At 42.6% G+C, this 13595-nt stretch overlaps 1 protein-coding gene across 1 annotated transcript in view; it reads left to right on the top strand.

Moving 5' to 3' along the window:
• The window catches only part of rab3gap1 (RAB3 GTPase activating protein subunit 1), a 133380-nt gene that overhangs the window by 99946 nt on the left and 19839 nt on the right, over positions 1–13595 (top strand). The window contains exons 19-22 of the mRNA XM_050059634.1: positions 6455–6551; positions 9085–9188; positions 9959–10074; positions 11049–11151. Of these exons, the coding sequence (XP_049915591.1) occupies positions 6455–6551; positions 9085–9188; positions 9959–10074; positions 11049–11151 (420 nt within the window). The remainder of the gene's footprint in view (positions 1–6454; positions 6552–9084; positions 9189–9958; positions 10075–11048; positions 11152–13595) is intronic.

The following is a 13595-nucleotide window of genomic DNA, read 5'->3' as shown; positions in this document are numbered from 1 at the left end:
AGAGAATCCCTCCATTTTCTAAATAGGCTTTTATTCTGAAACAATTGTCAGAACTTCCTGTGGAAGATACAGTAGCTTGATAGTTTACCTATGGCGCTTCAAATGTAGCTCCTGCCATCTGTTGACGCTTTTAGGTGACTACAACAACATGTCGGCTGGCACATGAAACTGACTCAAATAATAGTTAAAGTAATAAAAATAGGACAAGAATAACCCGATGACATCACACACACCGTGAAAGACGACCAGGCATAATGCAAGTCCTGAGTCTGAAATATGTCTGTCAGCGAGTCCCACTCCACCTATTTAGACTCCACCGTAGACAACGGCAGCATTTCTCCGACCACGTAGCAAGCCACAAGCTCCGTGGCTTCTTTCAGACTGATAGGTTTAACGTTATCTCCGTTTTTAGAACCAAACGACAGCCGTTGCTGTTTCGGAGCTGAAGGACCAGCGTTCTAAAAGTAACGGAAGTAACTGATGTCTTGTTTGAAAATGTACTTAAGTATTTGATTACTCAAACAGCAAACTAACGCGTTAGGTTACTCGTTACTGCAAAAAGTAATCAAAGTACTCTAACACGTTACTTTGTAACGCGTTATACCCAACTCTGCTCTACAGTGATGTTTCCTGCCAATTTCCTGACCCTTGACCGGTACAGGTCCTTGATGGAGGGAAGGTTAGTCCCAATAATCCACTCTGCACACCCGATTGTCCGTTTCAGTCTGTTCCTATCCAGTTTGGTGGCAGATCCAATTTTCAGAATAAAACAAATTTCAAAATAAAACACCCCGTTTGACAAATGCGATGTATATATGTGTGTGTTTATATACATATTAGTCAGTGGTATCTAAACAGAGCGCGAGAGAAATGAACACACACACCCACAAACACATACGCACACACACACACAAGAAAGAGAGAGAGAGAGAGAGAGAGAGACACACACACACACCGCAGAGTGGGCCGGCTATAGGGGGTGGGGGTTGGAGCACACACACACAAACAGAGAGAGATACCCATGATGGAAAAACAGCCCCAAATGTGACGGAGACAACAGCTGGGAGCAGAAGTGCTTGTCGACCAGCGTGGAGAAATGCGCGTCTGATGTGAACGGGCTCGCGCGAGAATTTCGCTGCGCTGCGCTTCGCAGCACTTCATTGGCAGTGTGGCCCTGGTGTTACAGTTAATGATGCGAGGGCTGCATGACTTCTTCACCACTGTGACATCTGTACACCAACCTTCCTTTATGGAGAAGCACGTTCCGCCTCCTTTCGTTTTCCCCGAGAGCTCCGTGGTGCAGTCCGCTCAGAAAAGTTGGAATCCCGGCAGTCGTAATGCCCTGTCCAGCATGTGTTCACTGAGCCAGGTTTCAGTGAAACACAGGGCAGCAGATCTGCTTAAGTCCGAGTTTTTATGAGTTAGGAGCAGCAACCTGTCCATCTTAATTGCCAGAGAGCGGACATTTGCCAGGTGTATAGACAGGAGTGGAGCGCGTAATCCCCGTTGCCTCTCCCAAGGAGAGCCGCTGCGCCTCCGACCAAAATCTCTGTAAAATTTGCTGGGTCAAAAAAAACAGAAACTAATTCCCAATGGAGGACTGACCAATGTGTCAAAGTTCCTCTCTGTTGAAGGTGACCAGCGAGGGGGAGCAGGAAGCTAAAAAAACAGACAAAACCAGGAGAAGTACGAGAGAGCGAAGTCTTGAGGTGGCCATCCGCGGCGCTATCTTGAATGATCCGGCTCTGTTACATTCTCAGCCCATGACCTAGCCATCACAGACATCTATGTGTTTTCCTTGGTGATGCTTACGCTACCTGTTTTCTTGTACAGTTAAAGGTTGGATATTTTGTCTGGCCAGAAGATCTGGCATATTTGTCTGAAGAACCTGTTGGGAAAGATTTAGACTCTCCTCCATAGTAGTCCATTCAGATACATATTCTTACCTGACAGGATGACCTACTCGACATTTATACTGATTGTAGTCCATTGTGGTAGATACTTTTACCTGACAGGATGATCTACTCCCCATTTATACAGGTATTAGTCTGTTGTAATAGATATTTGTACGTGACAGGATGACCTACTCCACATTTATTCAGCAGAAGTCCATTCTGTTAAATATTTGTACTTGACAGAATGACCTACTCTACATTTTCACGGATAGTAGTCCATTCTGATAGATATTTGTACCTGACAGGATGACCCATTCCACTTTTATACAAGTATAAATCCATTCTGATAGACATTTGTACCTGACAGAATGTTCTACTCTACATCCGTACAGATAGCAGTCATTCTGATAGATATTTGTCCCTGACAGAATGACCTCCATCCATCCATCCATTTTTGTCTGCTTATCCGGGGCCGGGTTGCAGGGGCAGCAGGCCGAGCAAAGCGCCCCAGACACCCCTCTCCCCAGCAACACTTTCCAGCTTTTCCTGGGGGACCCCGGGGCGTACCCAGGCCAGATGAGATATGTAATCCCTCCAGCGTGTTCTGGGTTTGCCCTGAAGCCTCTTACCAGTGGGCTTTATAAATAAAATTGATTGATTGATTGATTGACGTGCATGGAACACCTCAAGCGAGAGGCACCCAGAATCAGATGCCCAAACCACCTTAACTGACCCCTTTTGACGCGAAGGAGCAGCGGCTCTACTCCGACCTCCGTCCGGATGTCCGAGCTCCTCTTTCTATCTCTAAGGCTGAGCCCAGCCACCCCACAGAGGAAACTCAGTTCAGCTACTTGTATCCGCGATCTCATTCTTTCGGTCACTACCCAGAGCTCATGACCATAGTTGAGGGTTGGGACGTAGATAGACCAGTAAATCCAAAGCTTCCCCTTCCAGCTCAGCTCCCTCTTCACCACGACGGACCGGCGCAGTGCCTGCATCACTGCAGAAGCCGTGCCAAACCGCCCATCCATCTCATGCCCCATTCTACCCTCACTCGTGAACAAGACCCCGAGATACTTGAACTCCCTCACTTGAGGCAGTAACTCTCCCCCAACCTTGGAGAGGGCAAACCACCCATTTCTGGCAGAGCACCATGGCCTCAGATTTGGAGGTGATGACTCTCATCCCGACCGCTTCACACTCAGCTGCAAACCGTCCCAGTGCATGCTGGAGATCGCGGTGTGATGAAGCCAACAGAACCACATCATGTGCAAAAAGCAGAGATGCAATTCTGAGGTCCCCAAACCGGACCCCTTCCTCCCCCCGGCTGCACTTCGAGATCCTGTACATGAAAATCACCAACAGGATCGGTGACAAGGGACAACCTTGGCCGAGGCCAACACCCACCGAGAACGTGTTTGACTTTACACCAAGTATGCGGACACAGCTCCCACTTTGGTCATACAAGGACCGGATGGCTCGTAGCAGCGAGCCCAGTACCCCATATTCCCGCAGGACCCCCCACAACACCCCCCGAGGGACACGGACGTAAGCCTTCTGTTATGACTTAAATAGCTTAAATTACATGATTGATTGTTTAATTAATTGATTTGTAGTTAGGTGACATGATAAATGTATAATTCATTGTTTATGTTAATTGTGATTGTTACATTGATTATTATTTCCAGTGATTTCATGATTAATAGTTAAAATGGAATCCAAATAATTGAATACATTAGGACTATGTTTTATTTCATTGTGTTAGACTACTAAGAGAACTACAAGACCCAGAAGGCTTTGCGCCTCGAAAAGACTGGAATGAGAACGTGAATTTTAACTAGTTGGCAGCCGACTGTTAGCAAAAAGAAAAGTCGAGTGAATGTAGCACCTGTTGGTGGCCTGTAAATGAACACAGTTTTCTTATATAAAGAAGTTTTATTTTCTATCTGCCGCCTGGTTATTTTGAAGGTGCCGAAACCCGGGAAGGCATGAGCCCTTTAGAAGAAAATGAAAACGAAGCTGTAGCTGCAAGCTGCTAACTCTGTAGCTGCTAACTCTAGAATGGCCGAAGAGGAACGTCGGATTGAAATGGACAGAATGAGACAAAAGCGGGGTACCATCAGAGGTGCTACTACACAGACTTTGAACCAGATTGACTTGAAAATGAACAAGTCAACTCCTGATGTCGAGAACCTGAGCACTTTACTAGATGTGCTTGGTGTTAAGGAGGACACTTTGTTTGAACTTGACCGTGGAATAGAACAGCTAACAGCTATGGATGATGTGGAGGCTGAGATCGGGACCGCAGAAGAATACAGGGAGCGCGTGATCATGGTGAGAAGCCGCACGTGACGCATGATAAGGAACAAAGAACTGAATCCACCAGCAGCACCGCATAGGGTGAGCGATGCTAACACAAATGACTCAGCTAGATCACAGAGACAAACAGTAAAGCTACCCAGGTTGGTCATTGAGAAAAACAATGGAGAGGTCAGCAAGTGGCAGGACTTTTGGAGTCAGTATGAGACTGCCATTCACAACAATGATGCACTGTGTAATAGAGAGAAGTTCACTTATCTGAAAACCTATCTCACTGGACCAGCTGCAAGGGCCTTAGCAGGACGGTAGTTATTCTACACCTTCTCCAAGTCCATAAAACACATGTAGACTGGATGGGCAAACTCTCACGACCCCTCCAGCAACCTCGCAAGGGTAAAGAGCTGGTCCACTGTTCCACAGCCAGGACAGAATCCGCATTGCTCCTCCTGAATCCATGGTTTGACAATTGGTCGGAGCCTCCTTTCCAGCACCCTGGAGTAAACTTTACCCGGGAGGCTGAGCAGTGTGATACTCCGATAGTTGAAGCACACCCTCCGGTCCCCTTTTTTGAAAATGGGGACCACCATCCCAGTCTGCCACTCTGCAGGCACCATAGCCGACCTCCACGCGACACTGAAAAGGCGTGTCAGCCAATCCAGAGGCTTCAGCATCTCAGGGCGAATCTCATCCACACCCGGTGCCTTGCCATCTGGGAGCTTTTTTAACTACTGCAGCATTCTCTGCCAGGGATATGGGCTAGAGTTCCCCCGAGTCTTCAGGCTCTGCCTCGTTCATGGTGGACGTTATGGTCAGGTTCAGGAGATCCTCAAAATGCACCTTCAACTGTGCGAAGACAGTTCGGGTCAGCAGTTTTCCTTCTCTGCTGAGCACAGCCTGAGACAAGCCCTGCTTCCCCTTCCTGAGGCGTCTAACTGTCTGACACAACTTCCTAGAGGCCAACTGAAAGTCCTTCTCCATAGCCTCCCCGAACTCCTCCCACACCCGGGTTTTTGCTTCAGCAACCGCCACAGCTGCAGCCCTTCTGGCTAACCGGTACCTGTCTGCTGCCTCAAGAGACCCCTGGGCCAGCCAGACCCAAAAGGCCTCCTTCTTCAGCCTGTCGGGTTCTTCTGTTGCCGCCATGACAGGCACCAACAACCTTTTGACCACAACTCCTAGCAGCTGCCTCCACAATGGAGGCTTTGAACATGGACCACTCAGACTCCATGTCCCCAACCTCCCAACATTCCCCGTTCACCCTCACGACATGTTTGGGTTTACCAGGTCTGTCCAGCAGCCTCCCCCGCCATCTGATCCACCTCACCACCAGGTGGTGATCAGATGACAGCTCTGCTCCTCTTCTCACCCGAGTGTCCAAGACACATGGCCACAGATCTGATGATACAGCCACAAGGTTGATCATCGATCTTTGGCCAAGGGTGTTCTGGTACCAGGTACACTTATGAACTTCCCTTTGCTCGAACATGGTGTTCGTAATGGCCAGTCCATGACAATTCCAATAACAAAACAGCACTTTGGTTCAGATCAGGCAGGCTGTTCCTCCCAGTCACCCCCTACAGGTTTCTCCGTCATTGCCCACGTGAGTGTTGAAGTCCCTCAGGGGAACTGTTGAGTCTCCAGCTGGCATCCCTTGCAGAACACTGCCAAGACACTCCAAGAAGGCCAGGTACTTCGCACTGTTGTTCGGTGCGTACGCACAAACAACAGAGACCTTCTCTTTGCGACCCGCAGTCGCATCGAGGCCTCTGTTCACCAGTTATGTAGCTATTATCATTCTATTGGGGTAATTTGGATTGAAACTTATTTCAATTTTTATATATATATATATATATATATATTTACAATTTATTTGATTTATTATTTATTTAAAGTGATTCTTATAAACTTAAATTTTTTGATTGATAATAGTTAATTAAGTAAAATCATCACCATAAAGTCAGTAGTAAAATCATGGCTTACGCATCTGGTCAGTGTTTTAAGAGCTCAGGTTGTGCAACAATTGAGGCTTGACAGTTTGCCTGCCCCAGTTAGCTGGAACTGCGATGAATTTCCTTTATGGTTCCAGATCAACTGGAAATGTGTCAGACTAACTGAAACAAGCCTTGTGTATTTGGTTAACTCACTTTATGGAAAAGGCCAAATATGTAACTGTGAGAGAGCAGCAAGAAACAAAAGGAAGCAGATGATGTTGAAAACTGAACCTGGATTTTGTCTTTCAGGTTCTGCACTATTTGACATTGCAGAAACCTGCAGATCTGACCTGCCATCTCCTGCCCTGTGTACTCCATGCTGCTGTTCTGAAGTTAAAGGAGGAAGGTGAGTCAAGATAGTTCTGTCGAAAATTTGTTAGAACATCAAACAGTAAAACATATGGGTTCTCAGTACAAGCAAACCACTGTATCAATAAGACCAACACATAGTAATAAATCTGAAGCAATTCAAGATAACAAAAGTTTTTGTAAACAAATTATTTTTTAATATACTTTTTACACTATAAAGGCAATTAGCACAAAAACAAAGAAAAAATATAGAGCAATACACGGTTGGGGAAAAGAAAAGACAATTATGAGGTCATGAGCTGTCTAAAGTCAAGGCAAATTTTCCTAATTCAAAGTAGGAAATCATACATGATACATACAATAACCATGTAAGATCTGTGTAATTGGCTAAATAAACACCATTTTTTCCACTGTTTTTCTGCCAGGTCTTTTTGAAGTTGTATGGAATAGGTCACCTGTTCTAGAAGATGCAAGTGTGCAGTGGGACAGTTTTTCTGGAGCCACTATTTTGTAATGGCCTTTTTACTTGCTGCCTGCAAGATCTTTAGTAGATAGGTTTCATCTTTTCTTAGTCCGTGAGGGATATGTCCAAGATAAAGGGATGTGAACGTTGTACTAATACTAAAACCCGAAGTATTTGAAATGATTGTTACTTGTACTTCCTTCCAAAAAGTCTGAATAGAAGGACAAGACCAAAAAGTATGGGCAAGGTTGACCATGATTTCTCCACATTCCCTCCAGCAGTGTAGCTGGTTGCCAGTTTGTTCAGTTGTGTTCTGTTTGAGTGTGATGAAAAAGCAAATCAGGTTTTTCCAGCAGAAGTCGCTCCAGGTCCCGGAGTTAGTGGAGGTCGACTGTGTTTCCCAGACATTCAACCACATGTCCTCAGTTATATCAATGTCCAGCTCTTTTTCCCATCGTTGTTTCACAAAATCTGTAGTGTCCTCATTCAGTATTGTGATGCCATGGTATAACTTGCTTATTCCTGTTGTAAATTATACTGGTAGTTCTCATTGGGGGGACACCAGGCACCATTTGTTGGGACTGTGCCTCAACAAGGGCCTGACCTCATAATAGATCTCCAATTAAAATATCAAATTGGCTATCTGAAATGATTAATAATTATTACTAATAATTATTAATTATGTTAAATAATGTGACTTAATTTACATTAAATCACCCCGTGGGGCACCATTCCCGATATCAGTCTCATTAAGTTTACTAAACTATCAATTTGGAATTTTGATTAATAATGAAATTAATAACAATAACCAAATTTAATAGTAAAGCCTGAAGGATTTCGGAGTTCTTGACGTAGCAGAGGTTGACTATTGATTCAATCTTGTGCAATATTAAACAGACAGCCGGTATGACTCCAAAAATAAATTTATTCATAAAGGAAGCAAAGCAAAACATAACACCCAAATTCGAACTAACTAACTATATACAAGCAAGTATAAGCGTCAATGAATACATAAATGACAGCTGGTGGTTCTCTTGGATTAGTACCTTTTACCTTTTTGCAAAAAAAATCATGGAGCTGTAAATACCTATAGAAGTCCTACAGTAGCTCTGAATGGACAAACCAAACACTGGCTCTAGATAGGGCTAGTCATATTTTCTTTCTCTTACGTGGGTGGCACACAGGAGAAGTTTCAGTTGGCTGCAGTCTGCAATGTTACTGCTAGATGGCACTAAATCCTACACAATAAGCCCTTTTGCCATTATGTCAAGTATAGCTCAGTATACTTTTCTGAAGATTATCCACAGTACACACAAAGAAAGATAAACTTAAAGTACATTAATGGAATCAAGTGGGAACGGGATGCCAGAAATGTAGGAAACACATGTATTAAGTTGATTTAAATAACTCATTCACATGTACAAGAAACCTAATCTGAAGCTTAAATCTGCTAATTGCCAACTAATTTAGCTAACTGTGTTACATTTCTAATCTTTTGTCATGTTTTACTTGTATGTTTCAAAAACATCTGCATATTGAAACTATAATTTCTAATAATGACAAGCGATATATATGTGCAATCCTTATTTAGAAAGCACTACAAGCACTCAGAAGCAGGTGTAGATTTTGTTAGTAGCTATGAAAAGATCAGAACTACTAACATATTTATGAATGCCGAAATACATGTAAATTTCCCTCTGCAACAGTTTACACACAAATTTGTCCTGCTCACATTTCAACCCAATATGTGTATTGTTGGGGGAAAAATCTGTACTAACTTTACATGGCAACCACAATATATGTTACTATGTGCACAGTGCAGAAAATAATAGTGTAGTGTGGTGGATTCATGTTTGTTGCTGTAAGAAATCTGATAGTGAAGTAAACTTAATCAAATGTAATGAAGACCGCCATACCTGAAGAACAACTAATTGCTGAAAATATGAAAAATTATACAATACAGTATAGCATATTGTATTGAACAGTATTTTACAGTGGGATATAACAAATGGACCACCTGCCTGCTGTCTATGACTCTAAAAACTTTGCCATTGTTTTTTCGTCTTTCTCCTCTCCTCTGTCTCCCTTTTGACCCCCTTGCTAACAGAGTCGATAGAAGACATTCCATCAGTCAGAAAAAACATTCAGCAAGCTGCAAGTCAAGCCAGCAAGCTGCTGCACCCCATCAACCATGACTACAAGAAGTTAGAGGTCAGTGACAGGAGGGAGTGGAAGTTAACTCCACACACTGCTCATTTTTAGAAGGATGAGACATCTCTCTCGCTTTGTGTTCAGTCATTCCATTTAACTGCTATGAAACTTTATGCACTGGAGAAGTTGATTGTCCAACACAATTTGACAAATAGTTCACAGCTGTTTAGGTGGCAGAGTTACACTTTTCAGGACGATGAAATCAATTATAGTCTTCTCTCACTGACAGTTTTGTGTTTTCATTCTCTGAAAACAGACTGAAGGTGTTTCATAGTTTTGGTTCTGTATTCCAGCATATTGTATTTGAAAGGAAACAATTCATCAGGTTCATCAGTAAATTGTGTGTAGTATTCAGTGTTTTCTTGTTATAACTCCGCGCCGATGATAGTCATTGGCGGAAGCATTACGTTTTCAGGTTGTCCGTCCGACCTGAGAACCAGGTCCTGACAGTTATATTTTAGCTCTAATTATATTAAATATATTGTACTTTTCCAATTGTTTCTGTGATTTATTGCATTTTCTATGACTTTAAATACTATTAAAAAGACTTTGAGGGGAAAAAAAGACCCAAAAAACAAACATTTGCATGTCAACCTTGTTCTCATTGTTTAACTTCAAATCCACTTACAGACTGGACAAAAACTATACATAATCCTTATACATGTGTACCACACTCTATTTGTTAATGTGTTGAAGTCAGAGCATATGTCGTGATATTCCTCCAGCTTCTGTTCTGAGAGCATGTATGTGTGGCCTTTTTCCATTTGTAGGATTTCATTAACCAGCTGATGGCTATGGAGACAGTCATCACCCGAGCTCGCTCGCTCAAGGCCAAGTTTGCAATTTGTGAGGGTTGTAAGGGAGAGGATACAGAGGAGCTAGAGAAGTAAGTTACACATATTTTGTTTTTGTCATTTATGCACATAGTAGGGGTGGAAAATACTAAAAATTTGGTGTTGGTCTGACAATAAGTAATATGGGGCCAGAATCACTGATATTGATTCTGATACCAATACTTTTTATTATTAAGAGCGGCTTATGTACTTTAACGCAGGAGGGAGCAGTGTGTAATGATTTATAAGGTGAATAATCAGTCTGCTTAAGTAACAGCTAATGTTGACCAATTACAGTCTCAGAGTGTAACTGGTCAACTTCTGAAAGTCTAACATTAACCAATGCTTAAGATTTAATTAGACTAAAATATTAATTGCATTACTGTATACTAAGATATTCCTTGCCTGAGTGTTTCTGAACAGACTCTGCCAGTAAACTCAGTCTCTGTGTCGGGACTCTGAATGCTGTACTGCTTCTCCACAGTAGCGGGAAGCATGTTTTTACAATACTTCAAGTATTTAGAAATGTAGCTATTTCAAGGTGTACATAAATGTGACAGTTTGGCAGTACTCCTAATTGAGTCTGTATGTAGTCAGAGATTTCCTAAATTAAAATTGATCAGTCATTTTCAGAATGTTTTTTTCTAGCAACCTAAAAACAAAGAATAAAGTAATTTCCCTCACAATTTAGTGGGATCCTTTCATTTATAATCTGCACAGATAACATGTTTTGTACCAACCTGTTGTCATTACAAGATTATCAAAGACCTGTGCTTTGTGACGCCACTTGGTGTCTCATGTCGATGTACAGGGCATCCTTAGTGTATCTATGTGATGCACAGTTGAAACACATTGTAACGTGGTTAATGTTGTGAAACGGTCTTGGTTAGGTTTAGGCAACTAAAGTACTTGGTTAGGTTTAAGTTTTAGGCTTTCAGTTTGTTACTTAGCGTAATGTTATGTGATGTAAATATGTAATTTTTACTGACTACAGCAGTGCCACTGGAATCATGATGTCTCTCTCCAGGTTTGTCAGCTCCCTGCTCGAAGAACCAGAGGTGGTGGTGGTTGGAGCTGGCCAGGGGCCAGCTGGTGGCATCATCCATAGGCTGTTTGTCAATGCTCAGAGGGTAAGCAGCCTCACTCTGGGTCCCTCTCTCCTGCTTCGTGTCACATTTTATCAGGGGTGGTTATCTCTTTAAATGGTTATGCTAGCCTGTATCTTGAAAATACGACAAGACCAGGTATTGTAATATACAGAAAGATTTCCATGTGGCTAGGTTTCATTTCATGTTTGGAAATAGAAGCAAAATTGAAAGCTAATTACACAGATAGGTTGCTTCAACTGATCATCATCTCTGCATCATGGCTGTCTGTCTGACAGTGGTTTGATGGCATCACCCTGCTCACAGCTGCAGAGACAGAGATTTGCATTTGAATCTTAGGACTGAGACTTTTTACATGCATCTGGTGCCTTGGAGCCAACTTGAAGTACAAATTAATTTCCCATGTACTTGAGGCTGGCATGTATAGTGTCTGTAGCAATGTAGTAATCCAAGTGAATCTGTGTAAATCATTAAATCATGTATTAGCTGCCAAAAAATACTGCGTGCTTGTCACCGTCAGTACAATTTCATAAACCTTTTAGAACATCATAATAAAAATTTGAATGAGCCTTCACATAGAGGATGTGTTGTTGGAGCCTTCTGTCATCTTGCTCATAGATGAATGATCCCAGTCAGCTCCACACAGTGAAATGCATTGATCTTAAACTTCTTCTATACCTTTCCTCTGCCTGCAATGACTGACAGCTCAAACAACACATACAAAAAAACGTGTTTATAAAACACATGGAATTCTCCCACTGTTCTCTTTTCTCGTTTTAAAAGGATAGTGCACCCAAAAATGAAAATTCAGCCATTATCTACTCACCCATATGCCGACGGAGGCATAGTTTTAGAGTCCTCACATCCCTTGCGGAGATGGGGCTAGCAACAAAACTCCACCTAATGGAGGCTGGGCGCCCCAGATTAAAACGTCCAAAAAACACAGCCTCCATTAGGTGGAGTTTTGTTGCTAGCCCCATCTCCGCAAGGGATGTGAGGACTCTAAAACTTCACCTGAGCCTCCCTCGGCATATGGGTGAGTGGATAATGGCTGAATTTTCATTTTTGGGTGCACTATCCCTTTAAGCAACATTTTTGTTGATTTTTGGGCCCTTACAGGTGTGAGATTTTTTTTTCTGTGATGTCAGCCAGTGCTGGGAAATGGATTGTAACTATATGAAACACATCTGTATCTCTAAAGTAATATACACCAACTATAATAAAATAAATCAATACAATACAAGAACCTAACATTAGATTAAATAGTAATTTGCCCTGAGTCATCAGCCATATCTGCTGTGGATAATGTACTGTATGAGAGCAAGTTTTATTTATTACTGAGGAATTGTTGACTGTTGTATCTGCACAGCATGCATTCTCACATCCCTGACAAAGTCAACAACCAAACAACTGTCCAAAGGATATTTGTAATAAGCATCCTGTCATCAAGGGTTCACAAAATAACTCCCCTTCAACATATTGTTTCTGCCTAAGTGCCATCTCCTGCATCAGGTTAAGAAAGCTCCAGAGTTCCCCTGTATATCAGCAGATATAGGGATCATTCCAGAATCAGGGAAGTGTGATAACTGCTGTTACTCCCTGACCTAAAAGTAAGACCAAAGTTGTGTCAACCTGAGGATTTTTGGCCAGTTAGGACTGATTTCCTAGTCTGAGACACTTGATAATGACAGCCTCAAAACAATTGTTTAGGCCGACAGAAACTAGCAGGGTTCCGACAGTTTAGTGGGGAAACATAAGGAATCAACATTGCAGTCTTTGCTTCATCTGACATTCTTGTAGATTATTGCATTACAGAGGCTTAAAGGCTGAGAGTGTAAGATTAAGGGGGATTTTGTGGCATTGCGTGGTGAGGATTGCAGATTGCAACCAGCTGAAATTTCTCCTGGTTAGAATTCCTTCAGTGTTCATTGTTTAGGAGCTGACTTATCCATAGAGATCCCGTCCTCTCCAAAACAAACAGATCAGATGATTTAAACCGGAAAACTGTTAGAGCTTTGATGTTAGAAAAAAATGTGTTTTTCTGACACTGCTTGTCGCAAAGCGGCTGCTAACTATGGTGGCTGATGCGAAAATAAATGTCCCTGTCTGGAGCCAGTGTTTGGATTGTCTGTTCTTGGCTACTGTAGAAACATGGGAGTGCAACATGGAAATCGCTGTGAGTGAGGACTTGCTCACTATGTAGATAGAAATGGCTCATTCTAGGTTAATGAGAACACAGCGATTCATATTTTCAGGTTGGCTGCTGCTTTATAATTAGGGGCCGGGCTGCCAGGACCCTATTGTTATCCTGCATGTTCTTCTTCTTCTTCTTCTTCTTCTTCTTCTTCTTCTTCTTCCGAGGAAATCCTACTTCCCATGCGCGAAAAATCACCAAACTTTGCACAAAGGTCCAGTCCCATGCCAGATTGCCTCAGCTGCAAAAACAGGCCAATAGTCCTGATGGTGGC

This window comes from Epinephelus moara, chromosome 13 (assembly GCF_006386435.1).
Source record: "Epinephelus moara isolate mb chromosome 13, YSFRI_EMoa_1.0, whole genome shotgun sequence".
NCBI lineage: Eukaryota > Metazoa > Chordata > Actinopteri > Perciformes > Serranidae > Epinephelus > Epinephelus moara.
This window is presented reverse-complemented; position numbering and strand designations above follow the sequence as displayed.